Below are 19,435 nucleotides of genomic sequence, written 5' to 3' on the forward strand. Positions count from 1 at the left end.
GAGGGCGCTCTTTAGCACCGTTTTCGCAGCGCCCCCTGGGGAAAGCAGGAGCCCCATAGCGCCACCAAGACAATCGCCGAGCATTCGATACGAGCAACAACGACAACAACAACAATGACAAAAAAGACAGACTTTGACTGCTCTTGATGCGCAGACTGGAATTGTCGTTAAACACGTGCTACTTACACATTTCTTTGTGATTACGTGCCCACTGCGGTAGCCTGGTGACTATGGCTTAAGTTGCGGTCGCTGCCTAGACCTTGGCTGCTGCGACCGCATTCTGATGGGGACAGAATGCGAAAGCCATCATGTACCTTGCTTTATTTGGATGCACGTTGAAGAATCACAGGTGGTCAAAGTTAACACGGAGTCCCTCACGACTGCTTCAGTCACAACCAGATCGTGATTTTGGCACTTAAAACCCGATAATTTTTAATTTTAGTTACTCTTACTGTTCCTGCAGAGCTCATGAGCCTCAGCTTCTGCGATCGCATAGTTTGGCTAAGAAATCAAAGAGCCCTAATATTTTTTTTCTTGTTAGAGCTTCGCAACATCACTGTAAGGGGACCTTGTGACGTCTTGCACAATCCATAATTGATGCGTCTCACATTTCAATAAACGCCAGTGGGGACTTTGCGTTGGCGTTTTCCTCATGCCGTTGCTTTGCGTCTGAGCCTACTTATGTGCAGCGCCCAGCCAATGTGATTGATGATGAGCGATTGCGTACGCTTTATGAAGGGGGAGGGGGGGTCGATGAAATTAAAAAAAAAAACAACGAGGCAATCTATCATACTGCTCACCACTTGAGGTAGTGTCTAGCAGTCCTCGACGCATGCTCGCTAAAAAAAAAACGAAAAATTTGTCTTTTCTAGAGTGCAAAGAACAGGCGTGCAGAACTTGATTTCATTGGCAAGCCATGGGGCAGTATTCTCGCGCGATCCCTTTCGGGGAATACCGTCACGTTCGCGAGATTTCGCGTGACTCGCCACCGGACACCTCTAAGTGCACGGCCGACACAATTCCTGGCACTGTGCTAAGCCAACACCACCTAGATAGCACAAGGCCTGTTCACTCCGATCCATCACATCATGCAACCTGGCCCGAAATTTCCGCTGCCAAGCTTGGCGTGACGAAAGCGGTGACGTCGAAGTCACCGCTGCTTATCAGGAGCGTCCCCATTAGATTCTATAGCAATCGGGCCAGGTATACATGACGTCATGGATCGGAGTGAACAAGCCTGGTGCAATCTAGGTGGTGTTGGCTTAGCACAGTGCCAGGAACGTTGTCGACCGTGCACACCAAGGCGCCCGGTGCCGAGTCACGCGAAATCTCGCGAAAGTGACGGTATCCCGGAAAGTGATCGCGCGAGTATGCTAGCCCTGGAGTCAGAGACCACAAAGAGCTTCGAAACATTTTTATTTGACAACAGCAAATATCTTCCAAGAAACTGGAACAACACGTCTTTTCTGCATGTCCATATGCGGCATTCTGTATATAGGTAGTTGTATATATATATATATCCATGTATAGATATATGTATATATATATAATTATATATAATATACACTATACCGATACGATGTGGAACGAACGCCGTCTCACCACTATAGAAATATATGTCAACAAATGGGACAGACCCATAGAAAATATATATATTACTCTCTGCGGTTGCGTCATATCAACAAATGTTGTCTCGTGTGTTTCTAGTCGTTTCAAGTGTTTTGTTGTTTTTTTTTCGTGTTTTTTTCTTTAATATTTTATCGTCGTCTTTCCATACTTTCGTATTTTTGTGTGAAGTGGATAAAAAAGAGTCGGGGGTCGGGGGAGGTGACATGTGTTCATTTCTCACGTGAACGCGTAATAAAAATGCATATGTTTATAAAACAAACAAACAAACAAACAAACAAACAAACAAACAAACAAACAAACAAACAAGCAAACAGACAACATAAACCAACAAATAGCAGCAGCGGCAACAACAACAACAATACGAAAGCTCACACATGCACACTTCGCACCTGAAGCCACAGTCGCACGAAAAAAAAAAAAAAATAGACCTAGCCACTAAGCAACGATTCATATATTGTACACATATCTCTCGCTTAAGGCCAAACGAGTCGAGAACGCGAACACAGCGGACATATCTGTTATGCGAGAAGCTCAAGGACGCCTCTGAATTCAGAGAGATACAAGCGTGGTCGAAGGACTGGGCAGCGAAGGCGACGCCATCTGACGGAATTGATCGCAAACTAGGATTAAAGCAAACAAGTGCCACCTTACAAATCCTTATTCCTACAGACTAGCTGCTACAACGTCTATCAGCTCTGTAAGAAGTACGCGAACCTATGTCACGACTAATAATGTTGACCGGTATTACAGGGTAGTTAATGTCGTCTGTTGTTTACCCGGTAGAATATTTAGGAACAGATCGTTTGAGGCGCATGGACCACGTGTAAACCGGATAAAACCGATATGGGAGAAACTTTTTTTTATATAGACAGCAGTATGTCTGAAGGAAGTCAATAACGTCTACAATAAGATTCTAAGGGTATCCAGACTGCCTAAACTTAGTTTTATAACTTGAAAGAACTTTCTCGTGGCAAAGTTCGTGCCCCACAATTTAGGACAAAATAAGAAAGGCCAAAAAATAAACAAATAAACAAAAATACCACGATTATTTAGAACTGAGTGATAAACATAAGCGCTACCGCTACGAGTCGTCCAATTTCCCTCTGCAGCGCAAACACTGCACTGAGACGAGCATGTTTTCTTAAGATGCCTCAAAGTAGGTAATCGCAAAGGTAACTTGTCAACGCTGTTTCAACCACTCTAACCTCCATAAAGCTAAAGATAAGGCCAGATATTCTGTAGACGTATTCTGTAGACTTCCTGCAGACCGTACTGTTTTCTTATGCACTCATCCAATCCGGCTTCGTAAATTCTATGTACTGTCTACAGAGATGAGTGGCATTGACACGCCTACTTCCTTTCATCTACTTTGGACCACGGACTTCTGAGCGGGTTGTTCGTGGCAAATCCACAGACATTTATCGACAAAAAGTATAATGTCATTAGTTCACAGGACGTTTGCATATAGAAAATCTTAAAACCACCCGACTCAATGCGTCTATAAGTTTTCAACGGACTCTTAAAATAAATAACTCTGAGGAAAGCCCCCAGGCCCCCGGGGTACTTGAGGTTGTTGCGTCTAAGAATGGTCGTCAGTCGAAGCGATCGACTTTCCTGCGTCAAATATGCGAATCATTGCCAGAATGTTTTAGTTATTCTACCGCAGATAGCGAACCCGACCCTGAGTGCCTCTCACTTTATTTCTAAACTTGCGGGAGTCGGGGTTACACGAACGTACTTTTTCGCAACCTAACTCGCTCTCCTAACGCGCACTGCGCAGTGTATTCGCATCCGTCACAACGGGCGAGCAGCGGTTCTGGGTTTCTCTCGCGTTTGCGCGCTGTCTACGCTGGGCTGCAACCGGTGTACAACAATGGCCTGCGGAGTGCACAATGGACCATAGATGTTCAAGCCCTGCTCACAGCGGTTGGTAGAGCGGGGGAGTGCGGAGTGTAGGCTCCACGAAGAAGTTGTTCGATTGTCGCCTGATAGAAGGGGAAAATCTATTCTCGGTGGACAAGGCGGTCGGGTGCGGACGCCGAGTCAAACGTGTTCGCGTCTTACGTGGCTCTTTCTTTGCTACGTCCACCTTGCGAAATCGCCGACGTGTTTCATGCAGGTTCGCGGTGTCGCTGCGTTCCCTTGCGTGCCTTCTGCAAGCATTTCGCAAGAATGCTCCGAAAAGCGATCGCTCACACAAAGGAGCAAAAAAAAAAAAAAATACTAGAAAGGGGGGGGGGGAGGGGGGGCAAGCTTTATGGCAGTGGAAGGCGGGAGATTAACCAAACAAATAACATACAGCGATGTACAACTGAAGGAGTTACAATTCGTGTGGGTGGGTTGCCTTTGGGACGTTCTTCTGCCTGAGTCAAAGAGCTTACGCCGAGGGCGTGTTATCACGGCCAAATAAAACTCGAATGGGACAGTGCGAAACATCTCTTTCTAGCAAATACCTGGAGAACGAAAAATAAACGTAGAAGTCGGAATCTCGCAGATATAGTATAAACTGGTGAAAGTAGAGACGAAAGGCCGCGTTCTACCGAAAATACTACGAGTCACTCTAACGTGGCGCTATAGTGGAAGGCGAGTGAATCGCAACAACGGACCTAAAGATGAAGGAACATAGACAAGAACCTCAGTATCACTCCGTGTCGCATCTGATCAGCTAAGCCAGTCAGACGCGTTTTGGCACATTAGAGTCCTCTAAAAGGGCGAGTAATGACACGGAACAATGACCCCACAGAGAAACGCAGGCGTTGGAACGTTGCTATGAAAGAGAGAGAGAGAGAAAGCACACGTGGACGCGGTAAAACAGAGCAACGACGCGTGGCATTTGTCCTTCGTTTCAAAGTCGCAGTACGCATCCTCACTTGACATTTCTTTGTGTGTGCCTTCGTTCAGGCAGGAGGACCACGTCATAAAATGAACGATTAGAGATTAACATCCGCTTCTTAAAGCAGAATTTAATTGTCGTGTGACAGGGGAACGGACCCGACTATAACTACTCTGTGACCTTCGATTTCAGCACTTCATCGGAAAAGAACATTGCTTCTCTCTGCCGGAACAAATAAAGGCTGGGAAAATGAAACCCTGCCTGAAGCAAGTGTCTCCCTCTGGCGACGCAAGATGGCGACGTAAGGCGTCGCCGAACTTATTTTGATAAACGCTCCGATCTCCTAGAAAAAAAAAAGAAGTAGAAAAGAAAAATCCCCGGTTTCTCTAAGAGACTGGTTGAAATAATTCGGAGCGGGAAAGGAAGAAAGTTATATTCAAGATAATTGCTTCTGTCCAAAGCCACAGGAGCAACACGCCCAAGACAGAAATTAGCAAAGGAAGAAGAAGCTAAAGTAAGAAAGAAAGCCGACTTCGGAATTAGCTTTAATGTTAAACGAAAGCAAACAAGTTCCTCTGACAAGTAAATGTCATAACACGCATAACTCTTCAAACTTTGAAGCGACCGATGCGAAAAAAAAAAAAAAATCTACGGAAGCTGCAAGAGTGAACGAACTCTTGTTGCATTTGGAACGAGCCGATGGCCGATCTAAAAAGTCGAAATAAGAAAGCAAAATAAAAGTACAGCAGGAAGGCAGCGAAAGGAAGGCGGCATCGGTTACACCGCGTAGCCTTAGTGCTCGTTCGGCTCAGCATTTCTTTCGTCCTTGCGCGCGAACATGTGTTTTTTTTTTCGCAGCGGTAGGCGACCTCCAAAGTGACAGCTGGGGCGTTCTACAGCAGTGCCCCACAACAATGGAAGCTTCTGCACAGCTGGACATGCTGCATGCTTCGACTTCGGGGTATTGCCTCCAAGCAATTTCCAGTACTGCCTTTACAGTGCGTGCAGCCCGTAGAATGAGTGTTCGGTAGGGCGTTCGTAGCGCCGGAATATTGGGGAGTTTTAGCGCACTGCCGATACGTACGCACTACGTGCATTACCAGGAAATAGGAAGATGTACACGGCCGACACTGCATTAACGTTTCAGGCCCGGCCGCATTCGATTCCTAGTTCCCGCTAATGTAAGGTGTTGATGTGAGCGGGGGCATACTTGCGGTGCACTAAAGCTCTCTAATATACCGGCGTTCCAATCGCACTTCCAGCGTCATGCTACGAGCTCCACGCACAGTATATATACTTCGGCGTATAAATACGAAAGAGCCCATGTCATAGGCATAGAATCAGGCCGATATTGTGCTAAGAACACGTGCTTATTGGGAAGGTTTAGAGAAACGCAATTTTCAGAGCCATATTTACTACCCGGTTATGAGGCAGCGCATAAAAATTGGAGTTCATGCACGGTCCGCTTCGGCTTCGGCATGTGGCCCCAGGTGGAAGCCCAATTAGTGTTATTTGCCTATCGTGGAATCCCGCTTGTATCTCGTCTAGGAAGACTACATATCAGACAATTTCGGACAGCGTCATTATCTCCTGATACTCTGCCACGTACGCGTGAAAACCGACTAAAAGTTGAAAGCGTTGTATCCACATTTTCGACGTTAGGAAACAGCATGAAATAAACGGCTTGCGTAACGATATCCTATAGTTGCGCTAAGCTAAAACTCCCTATGAAGTTTTTTGAATGCAGCGGTATACAAAACATGAATTGCCTGCAGCGCCACACAAATAACTGGAGAAAGAGAGAGGACGATAGATGAGTGTGGACCCTGCTACGGAACAGTTTGCGCTGTGGCCGCGATGTCCTTGCGCATGCGCAATGCGCTTGAAGGGACACTGTGCGCAGGAACGTCAGGCCTGTTGCTCAGGTTCCCAGTCACCTAAAACTCTCTACGAGTCGCGAGAACGCAGAATAGAAGTGGTTGCCATCAGAAGCGACTTTCCGTAACATATAAAAGCGTGCTTGCCAGTTCGCTGCCCAGCCCTAGCCTGAAAATGATCGTTGTGGAGCTAGAACACAGACGGGCAGTTCGTCGCGTGAATGACTTTCGAGAAACCGCGCTTTCAGTAAGCAGCAGTGATTCGGAGAAATGCATATGAACACGTACACTCGCGTACAAGAGAATCAGCGCAATAATCCCTGGGCAATCACATTCCCAGTCGGCGGCAGAAACGACAGTTGGGCCGGTTTCGAACGCAGCTAACGCTTGTCGATAAGGGTATGGGTGATCGACAAAAAGTAACGCTTCTGAGATAGGTTATGATCGGTTTTCTCTAAAGAAGAGAGTGTGTAATAAAATAAAACTTAGCACAAAAGTTGGCTGTGCAGACGGATAGTACATTGCCACTTGCTGATGACCGACACAAGCATACAAGTTCTCAAATCAAACCTTACTGTGAAAGGGTGACAGATTCATCAAGAGCTTTTATAAAGCTCCGCTACAGGCGGCTGAATACTCGCGCGAGAAGTCATCATAACCTTCTTGAACAACGTATGGCGCTGCAGGGGTGCTATTTTAGACACGACTCAAGTCCGCCTTGTTTTAGAACACCTGATTGCTTTCTGCGCCACTCAAAGAATACGTAGGCGTCCTTTGAGCCAATCAGGGCCAACAAGATGACGGTCCAATTCAAGATCGTAGCGGAATAGCACTGTGTCGGCAATAGCAACCTAAGTAAATTACACACGCCAAACTTTGGCTATGACGACCTTCGTGCCCAGATTCACAAAGTTCATCTGACATTGGCCGATGCGCCCACAGAATACGTGTCTGACCTCAAGCAAGATACACGGGCATATAATTACGGCACAGGTTCGACGACGGCATCGCCAGCCTCTCAAGAGTGGCGCTCAACGTGGAGTTGAACGCCATTCCTGCATGTTTACATAGCAACCGATGATTCACATACTCTGTCAGATGAACAACAGCAAAAACATGCACTGCCAGTTTTCGTTTCAGAAATTCACTGACATAATGACAGCCTCTGTCGCCTTGACAAGAAGCAATGCAAAAATAACCTCCGTGCTAGTACATGACAAGGAATGCGTTTGGCTAGAAATTGCGAGATTGCATTTCTTATTTGACAGGCCTTACACAAGCGTTCACAAAAACAAAAACAAACTTTCAGTATGCACAGTATGCGTGAGATAAAAAAAAATACACTGCTTCCGAGACAACGTTATCTGAAACTCGTTTAGCGCATCGTTTAGCGCAGTTCAATCGACCAATCACGAGACAAGCGAAAGCTGCGTCTGAACAAAGCCCAGCAAATCACACGACGGCTGTATAGTGGTACATAATCCTGGCGCCGCCAACTTCGACGTCGCCAACCTTTGGCGAACGACCAAAGCAGCGACGCGTCGTACGTCGTGACACCGACAACAGCGAGGCGGTCAAACGGAGCGCAAATTCCATCGAAGACCTTTACACAACAAGCAGTGGCACAATCCTGCTGGTTTAGACGAGCACGGCGACTCGACTTTTCGGCTTCGGTCAAGTACGAACGAAGGCGTGACTTTTCACCACGCCGAAAAGTGAGAAGCATAAACACTCGCACCGTTGAGGAGGAGGAAGAAGAGGCCGAGGAGGTTACACGCCGGAAATGACGTCACCGCATACCTCGCGTGACGTCACTTGGAAGGAAAGAGGTGGGCGACACCAAGTTCAACAGTTATCGCGGCGGACGTCGATTACATGGCCGCCGCTTTGCTCCTGACAACAGTGATTTCAACGCTGGCTTGCTGACTTGCAAGGACAAGCGGCAACGGTCTCTCTCTCTTTCGCTCTCGAATACCGGATATCTCACGTATATGAGAAACAGTGCACGCTACATCACAGATCATTGATATACAATTTTCTTTTAAAGTCGAGTTATCTACACTCCCCTTTAGCGCCAACTTACTTGAGAAAATTTATGCACGCAACTAGGAATGAAGAAACACGTTCTGGGAAATGCACTTACAAGGTGGTTTCAAAAAAAAAAAAAAAAAAAAACGAACTGCTTCATGTACTGTTTTCAAAGTGCTCGCTCGAGACGTTGCCATGATATAGCAGTGTTCGGTTGATCCGGGTTGGAACGCAGCTCTAGGTCAGACGTGTGAAGAAGATCAATCGAAAGCAAAACGGCCGCAAAGGTCACAGCGCGATATTTTCGCTTCCCACAGTATCAAGATAAAAGCTGTTCTAGCTAATACACTCAGGCTTGACCTTCAAGCCAAGATAACACCGTATTTATTGAAGATCTTAGTAGCCCCCCGACGCGGATGTGAAACCGTTTCTCTGAGATGTTCTTGCAGCATCCTAAATGAGATGACTTCTACGGAAATCCAATAGGTGGAGTTACATTCCCGAAGCTGAAAGTTGGAATTCAAACTGAATGCCAAATTTTCCTTTCATCTGCATTCCATTGCCTAGCGGATTTTTGCAGAGCTAATTTGCTTAAAATATTCCGGTACTTTGAGTTGTCGACCAATTCGCACTCGCTAGTTTCCTGACAAGCTCAGTTCATTCATACCAACTGTACCAATCAGGTGATGTTACCGGGTTCGACACCTCGGACGAGGGCGAACCGTTCTCCAACTGCGACGCTTTCTTTCCAAGAATCAGGTACAGGTTCATATTTGTGCCGTCGTGAACCACTCAAAAAGGAGCAGGAAAATTCAAGCATGGACACAAGAAATGGAAGAATATCGTCGATGGGATTTCATCGAAGGGCCCAATTCAACAATCACTGCAACCAATGGAATAAAAGTCTCGAAGCTTTTTACAGCACCTGGATGATATTCCAAATCAAGCATGCTAACACCTCTTTTGTTTGAGAAAAAAAAAAGATGTCTCGATTTTGTATTCCTAGTATAAATTTCTCCATTTTTAGTTTTCATTCGTACGCGAGAACACGCATTTTTTGTTACATACTTGTATATAAATGCCAAAAAATGGCGACGTTTTGGAAGATTTCCCCAAAGATCTAGGCACCTTTCGGGTCGTATAGCGCAAAAAACATGCACCTTTAGTAGATACCGGATCGCGAGAGGAAATTGGTGGCAATTTTGTCTCGTAATAGACTTGAGCTCATTTACTAACACCTTTAGCGGATTCGAACAAATCTTGACACTGCTTTAACGGAAGTTCGCAAAAAATGACAACTGTGAATTGCCAACTTTTCATCGAAGGCTCTTGGGCAGCCGGAAATATTTCAGTAAAATAACTTAACTTGCTTATGCTAGCGTTACTGAGAGGATACGGTTACAAGACGACGCTACGTTCACGAAGCTTCGTCAAACCACAGTTTGCCACAGTGCACCGCTGCCTGCGAGGAAGGAACACGCTACAGCTACAACCGCCGGACATCAACACGTGTAGAGTTTAGGTTAATACGGCGAGTAGGTCCCACAAAGGCGGCATATACAGATATATATATTTTTTACCTGTTGTTCGTTTGACGTGATATGCTGATTGCCAAGGGTACGTACGGGGAAAATACGGGCAGTTAGCATAAAGCCCAACGGCACCTGCTGGCAGTTCACTGCCCAAGCTCACTGCCCCCAACGAAGAAACGTATTCTTCGAGGATATAACCGGTAGACACCGACGTATAGAACACGATTTGAGGTCAGGAAGGAATTGGCACCCAGGAAAACATCGTAGTGATATACATTAGGCTCTGGGCTGAAATAACTGCGTTGATTGGCTTGGTTGTCATGCCAACCGGGAACACACAGGTTCGAAGTGATTGGCCGAAGTGATTGACAGACGCCAAAGTTGACAGATGGTGATTGGTCTCATGATTAATCTTCAAGAATCAGACACCTTCCTACGGCACCACGTTTAGATCCTCTCATGTTCATTTGTGCACCCTACGCGACAACAACTGCCATCAATGAAAAAAAAGAAGAAGATATATATTAGAAGCTAGGACAATAGACGTCAAGCGCTTCCCTTTCCCGCAAAGTTTGGTCCTTTCCAAATCTTGTCGCATCATGTGGTGTGTCGAAACAGCCATCTTAGAGCTGTGTTTGCGTGTAATTGACGCTCGAACTCCTAGACCAGATCCTAGACCAGATCGTCGTGAGGAACCCACTGGTCCTATTACGTTGTCCGACCACTAGATGTCATCTCACTTTACGCTCGGAGTCATAATGGACAGCTCATCTGACAAGCGTATGCCACGCTGCGTGTGAATAAAAACTCGACAAAACACAACAGTACACAGTCACTATGTAAAACGGCCTACTACTACGGGTAGACACTACATAGCCTAGATCCCAGTTTGAAGAGACCAAAAAAAAAAAAAATGCTTCGCGTGACTGTCGAAGGCATTTTCTTTTTGGTCATTTGTACACGATGCGCCTTGTACGAAACAATTGGTAGCTTCCAAGGGACTTCCCATTACGCCGGCATAGTGTCATTCTTGACCATAACGCAAGGATTCTTGCGTATCCCTCTCCTGCAAACGAACTTTGAAAAATAAGAAATAATTGAAGTACACGGTAGTCTCTACGAATGCACCTGGACTGGTGTGCAAGTTGGGAGGAGGTTTCTGCTTGCGAGTCGAGAAATACGCAGATAGGCTTCGTTGATTTATAGTGCCTTGTCTTGGGTCTTTCTTATCTTTTTCGTTGTCGACGACACTAGCGCGAAGCAATGCTCTTTAGTTGAACGCTTGTTTAAATGTGCGCTATAGCTGCGGCTTTTTGTGAGCCAGGAACAGAGGTAAGCGCCAAATTTAAATTAACAATGAGACGTCCCAACCTGGTTCTCAGAGGAAAAATACGACGCAGGGAAGCGCTGACAGAAGCTGGCAAATCTGTGAAGCTATAGTAATGACACGTTACCTACAACGGACACCTGCGATTAGAGCTTCAGGACAATGAAATAAAGATTTATGCTTTCTTTCATTGTCCTGAAGCAGTGACGTATCCTGGCAGAAAGCACTTGGTCATATTGTTCATTGCCTCAAGTATATTGTTTCGAAGAAGGTAATGTAAAACACACAGAAAAGAAGTTGCTAGGCTATTTTATACCCGAATTTCTCTACCGCAACCGGTTGGTAGTCGAACAGAATATTTATGAAAAAGGGTTTGTAAAGAATTGTAACATAGGATGCTAAGCGCTCGCATGAGTGTATACAAAAAATTTAACACTTGCTGTATTACCTAGTATTTAAAAAAAAAGAAAGTTTTGCGTCGGCCCATTTCTAGACTGGTCGTCTAAGGCCAAGATGGTAGCTACGTAAACTATGACTTTTGAATGAATAAAGTTGTCTTCGTAACTGTGGTTAGCAACTGTTGAGTTAGAAGACTTGTCAATGCTACGGTAGCTCTCTTTTCCCTTCACTCAACTTTTTGATTCTCGACACACTAAAATTTACTAATTCAAAGCCTACGTCTCGCAAATGAGTCCAGTGGAATTCTTACTTTCTTTCTTTATTTTATCATGTCATATTCTTGTCTTGTCATTTGAAAAGCAATTGTTGCGAAAAAAAAAACGACGACAAAAAAACTTGCAAATATGTCCAACATCGTTAAATAAATCAAATCCAATATTCCTAGTACTCAATCGTTAATCGTGAACCATCGTGAAAGGGAAAATTTCCTCGATGTCGTTTAACTCTTTTGGTTAAATTCTGCCATCAGTCAGCCAGTTTTACTGACTGAAGTAACAAGAGCCCAGTAACGTACGTAAGCATGTTACAAGTTTTTCATGAACCTTTGTAGCGAGTTGTTGGTCCAATATCAGAAGCCTGCTTTCTCAGTGTCCGTTTGTTTGACCCCACACTCACGCTGAACGATTCTGCATGTAGCTGTAACGCTAATGTTCTATCGCTGAACGTCGCACGTCATCTGACTATCAAACGTCGCGGAAAAGCCGGCACCAAAAGTTCCTAACATTTCATTATCATTCAATGAATCAATCAACGCTCATGCAAGATTGGGTCATAGCGAGCTTGGTTGAAAGCCCAAACTTCCTCTTCATGTATGCTTATCTCTGAACGACCGTTGTTTCCGGAAACGTGGATATCTCACATTCGTAGCTGACGCTTATGAGCGTTCGCGATTCGCTACTAAGCAAAAAAAGCTCCCCGCCATTGTTGCATCTTTCCGTCAGGAGCTCCGCTACGACTACTTGGCGTCAAGCTTCTTCCAAAACAACGTGTTTCCAAAAAGGAAGGCGCGCCCGCGAGAGTATCGATAGATGGAATGTTTTGAGCAGAAAACAAATAAAACAAAAACTGCACCTGTGCTCTCATCAACAAGCTTGACATTATCACTGAGTGCTGGAAGTAGTATAGAAAGCCACATGGGCATATACGGATGTTGAACTTCTCGCCCGAGGAGCTAAATTATTCCGGTGAAATAAAGCAAAATAGAAATTAACAGATCCGAACTTTGATAACAGCTCGCTCTGTAAGAATCCGTGGGAGATCACGTGATTGGTAACGTGGCTACAAAGGTTGCCGCTTTGTCAGAGGAGGAGGAGACTTCCAAGGTGCACTACACGTCTACTTCATCCCGAAGAATACTTTTTTTTAAACCTCTTTCGCCGGGGTTAACGCAGCACCTGGGCGAGAGCCAGATGGCGCTAGGAGACATCCTTCTACGAGAGGGCACGATGTAGAGGGATGTGTCTTGTGACAGGTTGCAGATCACGAGACAAATGACGGAATGCGATGGACAGAATGGAATCGTAAGAAAAAAAAAATGTATGCACCACGGCTACAACTGTGGGCAACCGCGAAGGGCGTGGACATGGAGCAAGACGTCTGGAATGAGACTCGACGCGACGTCGCCAGCGCGCATGCGCCAACTACACCGTACGGACGATGGGCACAATATACGAAGGTCGGCAGGTACTCTTTTCTTTTTTTTATACGTAGGGCGAATATAAGAATGGAATTGACGTCAGAAGAGGTCAGAGAACATCTCGTCTTGGAATAGGGTCTTATAAGGAGTACGTGAACGAGCACGTGTCTTGAGGGTGAGGAGCTATTGATGTTTGATGCTTAACAGCGATGGCACGAAACGTGGTTTGAACCGTCGTGTGCATTACTTAGCACGCTTTAATCTCCCCTTTAACGCAGATATCACTCTGCTCTCTTCTTCGCAGGGTAGCAAGGCAGACTCCTTTCTGTTAATCACCACCTTTCCCTCTGTATATTCTCCTCTGCCAAAGTGCGGCTGCAAGGCAGTCACAAACAGTCCTAACTATACGCTGAAGATCACCTGAGCTCTCCAGTAGGTTTCGCTCACGAGCCGCTGAAGGGACGCCGCAGAGTTGTGGCAAGTTTTCTCCGCACGAGCTCGTAAGAGGCCGTTGAAGGTCAAGCCATGGCAAATGCTATTGACCCGACTTTGCTATGAACGAATTCAGCAGAGGAGCGGCTATGCTAGAAACTACACGTGGCAATCAAACGGTGCGTCTACGGTGCGTCTGCCTTTGCGCCTACTGAAACCCCGCATCCTGGAATGACGCAGCACATTCCTGAACATCTCATGCAATGAGCACACTATGTTCCGACGAGGAGCGTCAGCTAACTTGTGCCGTGTCTGATGCCATCGCCGCTAGGCGGGATCTAGGAGCGCGTTCTGGGAGAGCACCTATAGTCTACGATAGTACGGCAACGCCAGCGCCAAGGTTTAAACCGGTACACAACACTGCGACGACGAAATACGGTAGGTTCGGCCTTTGGACGCCTGCATAAGCGAGAGTATGGACGACTGGCTGGAAGGATTGCAGTGGAAGGGGGAAGGGAAAAGGAGGCGAGGAAGCGTGGGAGAGGGGGCGGAGCAGCAAAGCTAAACTTGCATAGTCACAGCTTTCACACGATAGAGTACCACACAACACTCACGTTTAACACAGCACGACGCAACCTGAGACAACACGAGCACACCACGCTGAATGCGCGGTGAAACATAGATTGAGAGAGAAAAAAAAAGCAAGAAACCAAAATAAAACTGAAACAAGAGCAAAAATGCTTGAGAGACCACAGGAACTAACTACGCACAGTCCTTTCGCTGACGTCACTTTCCGAGAAGCATGCGCACGCGCATGCATGCGCAGCGCCCCCGAGTGGCGTCGATTGTCAGTCAGCCCGTGGTATAACATCCGGGTTCCCTCGCAGACGACAGAGATTTGAGTGCCAAAAGAGAATGATGACGTCAGCAGTACCGGAGATGAGAGAGCGATGCACGCTGTACTCCGTGAGCAGAGAACAGCGGCGACAGCACCAAAGCGCGCAGTGCGGATGTACTAGAATCGTGACGTCAGCATAAACTTGCCAAGGTCAGCCGACGTCAAGAGGGAAGGTCGAGGCCTAACGTGTGCACGCCAACAGAACCACAAGCCGCTGTTTCTCTGCGGTCACTAGCTCACACTTTTGGAACGGCCGGGACACGGTTGTTAAAGAAGTGTGGGTCGTCTGCTACGGAGCCAATAGACTTATGTCAGCTGTCAAGACCAACAAAATGACGGCTTGGAGAAACGAGCCGTCATTTAATAGTCTGTGGGCAATGTGACCCGTTTCTTCAACTAACAAGACATTATCTTGTCAAGGATCCAGAGTTGTCTGCTCCGCAACAGTTGGTCTTACGTCAGCGCCATAGTAGAGACTGTTCCACTGCTCCCTTGAGCTCAGTCTTAGCTAACATAACTACATTCACTCAACTTCTTCTTCCTAAACAACGCCACAATCTCTGAAACAACGTTGGCACTGAAAACAATATTTTCGTCTCGCATCACCTCAGGCACAACGTTAAAAAACTCCGAACGTTTTGTGTCCACAGCATCATCACCGCAAACAGCTGACAAACAATGTCACCGACGATCGGCTGCACGGCAATAAAAAAATGTCATCGATAGTAATCGATGTTCGGCAAGGTGCCCTTCAAAATCTAGTGATGCAGCACTGAGTATATGTCAATAAAGAAAAACAAAACGAGAAAAGCAATAATTTAGAACTGTTGTTAAGGGAACGGTCCCATCTCCTCGCACCTTTTCCAATACCACTTGGCCCAGACATTCTCGAACAAAGCAAACTGAGCATCGCGTTGTCACGCAAAGAAAAAAAGAAGAAAAGACATCTGCACTGCGCGCTTTCAACTGTTTCTGTCGGCCTCTGGAAACACCCCAGCGAATGACGTACGACACTCTTCGAAGAGGGAGCACCGATGGCTTTCACAGTGAACTCCGAAAATGAAATTCAAGCAAAGAGGGGAAAAAAAGGCACTGAGTCACCCAAGGCAAAGCAATATCGTACGCAAAGCAACTGTCGCTGTATAAATCTTTCGCAGTCCAGAAAGGTGGAAAACGAAACAATGGAGAATGAAAAAAAAAAGAAAAAAGATAAGCGCACCACTTGTCCCAGACACTCAAGCATGCGCTGTGCGCGTCGATTACTGCAACAACATTCTTCCCTCGCTCGGAGAATGCTCTTGTACACAACGAAGAAATTAAAAAAGAAAAAAAAAGAAGAACAAACTAACTGTACAGGGCTTGCATTTTCTTCTATCAAGTACAAAAATAACATCTTCCCCTCTCTCGTGTACTATCGAAAGAAGTCACGAACCCGACCCGACGTACAACCAAAAATAAACACCAGAATTGTGGAGGGGGAACCCGAGTCATCTGCCTCGTTGTCGACACGATCTTCGCGCATCGACGCGCGATCGAACGCATCGACTCGAAATTGAAGAAGCTACGTCGCCGCTGATATAGCGGCACGCTCTTTCTCGCTGGGTCGATGACGATCCCTGCTTACGGCAGCCCCTACAGTTTCGCACACAAAAAAATTACTAGAGGGAGCTCTGTCGCTACGATCATTCGGCTATCAACAATAGCGAGCGAGTAATCGAGAAAAAAATTTGCAGTATAGCATGAAAAGTAAGTGCCTCGGCTTTTTATGCCCGAGCTGGTTGACGGAATACAATAAACACACTGGAGCGAATTTTTGCAACAGGGCGACGCACGGCGCCCGCTGCAAGTAATAAATAAATTAAAAAATATTCTGGAAACGACTTATTACACTGTAATGGAATACGAAGGCATCACCCAGCCGGGGAGCCACAGGGACCGTCAACCTTCCAGAATCGCCGAGCCTTTAGCTGGCCAGTGGTCGAGATAAACAAGACACGTTTAGAGCATTAGTGGAAGACAAAAGCACGGAAGAGACGGGGATGGGATCGTCAACGGAGTACAGATAACTTTACCAGATAAAGCAGATAAAGGCAAATGGCTAGCTTACGGTGTAGTATCACGTGAGTAGCTCACTCAGGCTACGTGACCACTTGTCGCCTTCCAGATTCAGAGGGGACGTTTTTTTTTGAAATCATCATCAAATACCATGGCAATGCTGGGTAATACGCGTATTTACCTAATCATCGTGGTCCTGACTTTATCAGTCACGCTTTATATTTCAAACAATGTTCGAGCAGTCGTAGCTTTCTGAGCACAGCAAGTGACAGGAAGCCGGCACTCACATGTATAATCGCTGAGAAATGTTGCAGTTACAATTTTGAAGAATCCGATCAATTCGCAAGCTCAGAAAGACGTTTGAAGAAGCCAGAAGGACAAAGCTTAGGTATATCCTAGCACTATACATAATTCTTATGCTAGCTAAACCACCACACTAGCCGATGCCGTAGATACTAGGGGCAGAGTTCTCCCTAGTAAGTTTTGTAGGGAACTTCCTTTACAGCAGCAGCTGCTCCACGAGGCCAAGCTGACGTTCTTTTTTTTTTCATCTTGATTCGCACAAGCGCGCGTTGCGTGGCGTGATAATATCCACTACGGCTACTTTTGGACCCGTGCTCCTGAAATTGTGCGAACGCTTCGTTTGGTTGATTGTTCAGGCAGGTTTGCGATAATAAAGAAAATTCAGGAGAGCCGTAACAAACGTGAACAAAAAAGCGATCATGATAAGATAAAAACAAACATCTCCGGTTGTCTCGACGCATGCTCTTCAGAAATACATATATGTTGGCACCGTGAACCTTGAGCCTCCGTGAGTGTACTGATGATCTAAATCCTACGAAACGTATGACCTCGTGAGGTAAAAAAAATACAAACATAACAGCTATGTACAAGCGAGAAGGCTGCCCTGACATCTGCTGCTTGTTCAATGCATTCGATCATGTCGTTATTCTGCGCCCGAGTTCACGTCACTGGATACATTCGTTGAAGAAAGTACTTAAAGCGATCAGTCCGGCAAATGTGATGCGTCAATAGCTGCAGTCTCCCGCAAAAAAGAAAAAAGAAATCTCATGAAATCAATCAGCCTACAAAAAATTGGTACATTTACATGAATGACTACCTGTCGGCAACAATGACAACCTTGTGATTTTACAATCCAAGATCTTATGACGAAGAAAAAGAAACAACAACATGACTTATATATCCAGCGTTCCGTAGCTGTTGGGCGAGATAAACGGTTTCGGACTTCGTAAATACTCTTCGCGCCTAACGGGCGATTTTGTTAAAAAAAAACACCTACAAACGATTACTATCTCAGCCTCACTCACCGTGTTCCAGAGTATAAGCATCTCACAACATAATAAATATAGCGTAGCTAGAGTTCGGAGCTCATCGGATGTCGAGTTCCCCCGCTGAGACCACGTTCCGAAACACCACTGCTGCGTAGAAAAGATGCACTTGTGAACCCTTCGACAGGACCCCCAAATGCTTTTAACTGCTCAGTCCACAACACTGGCTGACGAAACACAGTACTCTGCGTACTAATAGCCATCCGGTACGTCACTACGGCATAAGGTTAACACCACAATGCGGTTTCACAGTGTTCGGCTCGAAGCAACAAGAAAACATTTCTTCAGAACTGGTGTATAACTAGAGATGTTTCTCGATATCCAGAGTCTTAGCAGCGCCTCCCTTAACGAAACCATCACGCGCTCAATAAAGTGTCACCCACTGCACCAATTTGCGCGTTCATCAAAGACACCGCTGCTAATCAAGCCACGGATTCTGCAGTTAAACAGACGACAGTTTTGACAGCGAGACGTCCCCACGCCCACGCTAGTAATAAACGGCGCCCAATACGCGACTTCTTCGTCTGTCACCCCATCGCGTTGCAGACGACAAGTCATCAGAAGCGCGGAATACAACGAACCAGGGGTGTTTCCAGAGTTTGCCGCCAGTGAAACCAGATGGCGCCCAAACTAAGGTGCCTCGTCAAGTGCATCCTCTACGGAGGTCGGCACAGCAGCGGTGAACGATGCATAGCGAGATTTGCCTACTAGAAGAACAAGAGTGACACTGTCGGAATGGCCGCCGTCGCGCCAAAGTCCAACCCTCGCGACGTCCCGAACACCCTTAGCAAGCGGTGGTGGCGTGACTCGACGTGGTGGCTTGGCTTGGCTTCTTTTGGCTTGGCGGCGGCTCGGTTGCGATGACTGGTGGTGGTGGCCGTGGCGACGGCGGCGGTGTAAACGGCGCTCAGGGGGCGCCACCGTCGCTGACCGATAGGTCGTCCTCCTTGAGGTCGTCTTCGTCGATGTCGTCCTCTTCGTCGTCGTGCAATGGAAGCTCGGCTGGGCAGAACTGGTACGGCTTGGGGTCGCCGCGTATGTCGCATATGACGTTCGTGAGCGCCATGATGTAGTTCTTAGCCAGCGTGAGCGTCTCGATCTTGGACAGCTTGCGCTCCATGGCCACGTGAGGGATCACCTCGCGTAATGCCTGCAGGAAGGAAAGAAAAAAAAATGAGACGGTGGCATTATGGAGGTGAGCCACACTGTTAGTCCTATGCGGTTGCTTGCAATTGTGCAAGGCCACTAAGGCGCAGGGTTTTCTTGCTGTCAATAAATATTCATAAAGGGGAACGTAGGCAACGTTTCAGCCAACTATCACAAGACGCAGACAAGAAATTGAGGCTACCCGTTTCGTGAACACCACGGACACACACATAC

General features: G+C 46.4%; 2 protein-coding genes across 9 annotated transcripts in view; both read right to left on the reverse strand.

Moving 5' to 3' along the window:
- Positions 1-19,435, reverse strand: part of LOC119453383 (ubiquitin carboxyl-terminal hydrolase 43) — a 261,041-nt gene that overhangs the window by 198,829 nt on the left and 42,777 nt on the right. The window lies entirely within an intron of this gene.
- LOC119453386 (protein dimmed) overlaps positions 1,400-19,435 on the reverse strand; it is a 510,248-nt gene continuing 492,212 nt past the window's right edge. For all 7 annotated transcript variants that reach the window (XM_037715426.2, XM_049667836.1, XM_049667832.1 and 4 more), the window contains one exon: positions 1,400-19,205. In XM_037715426.2, the coding sequence (XP_037571354.1) occupies positions 18,963-19,205 (243 nt within the window). In that variant the 3' untranslated portion in view covers positions 1,400-18,962. The remainder of the gene's footprint in view (positions 19,206-19,435) is intronic.

Source organism: Dermacentor silvarum, chromosome 5, assembly GCF_013339745.2.
Source record: "Dermacentor silvarum isolate Dsil-2018 chromosome 5, BIME_Dsil_1.4, whole genome shotgun sequence".
NCBI lineage: Eukaryota > Metazoa > Arthropoda > Arachnida > Ixodida > Ixodidae > Dermacentor > Dermacentor silvarum.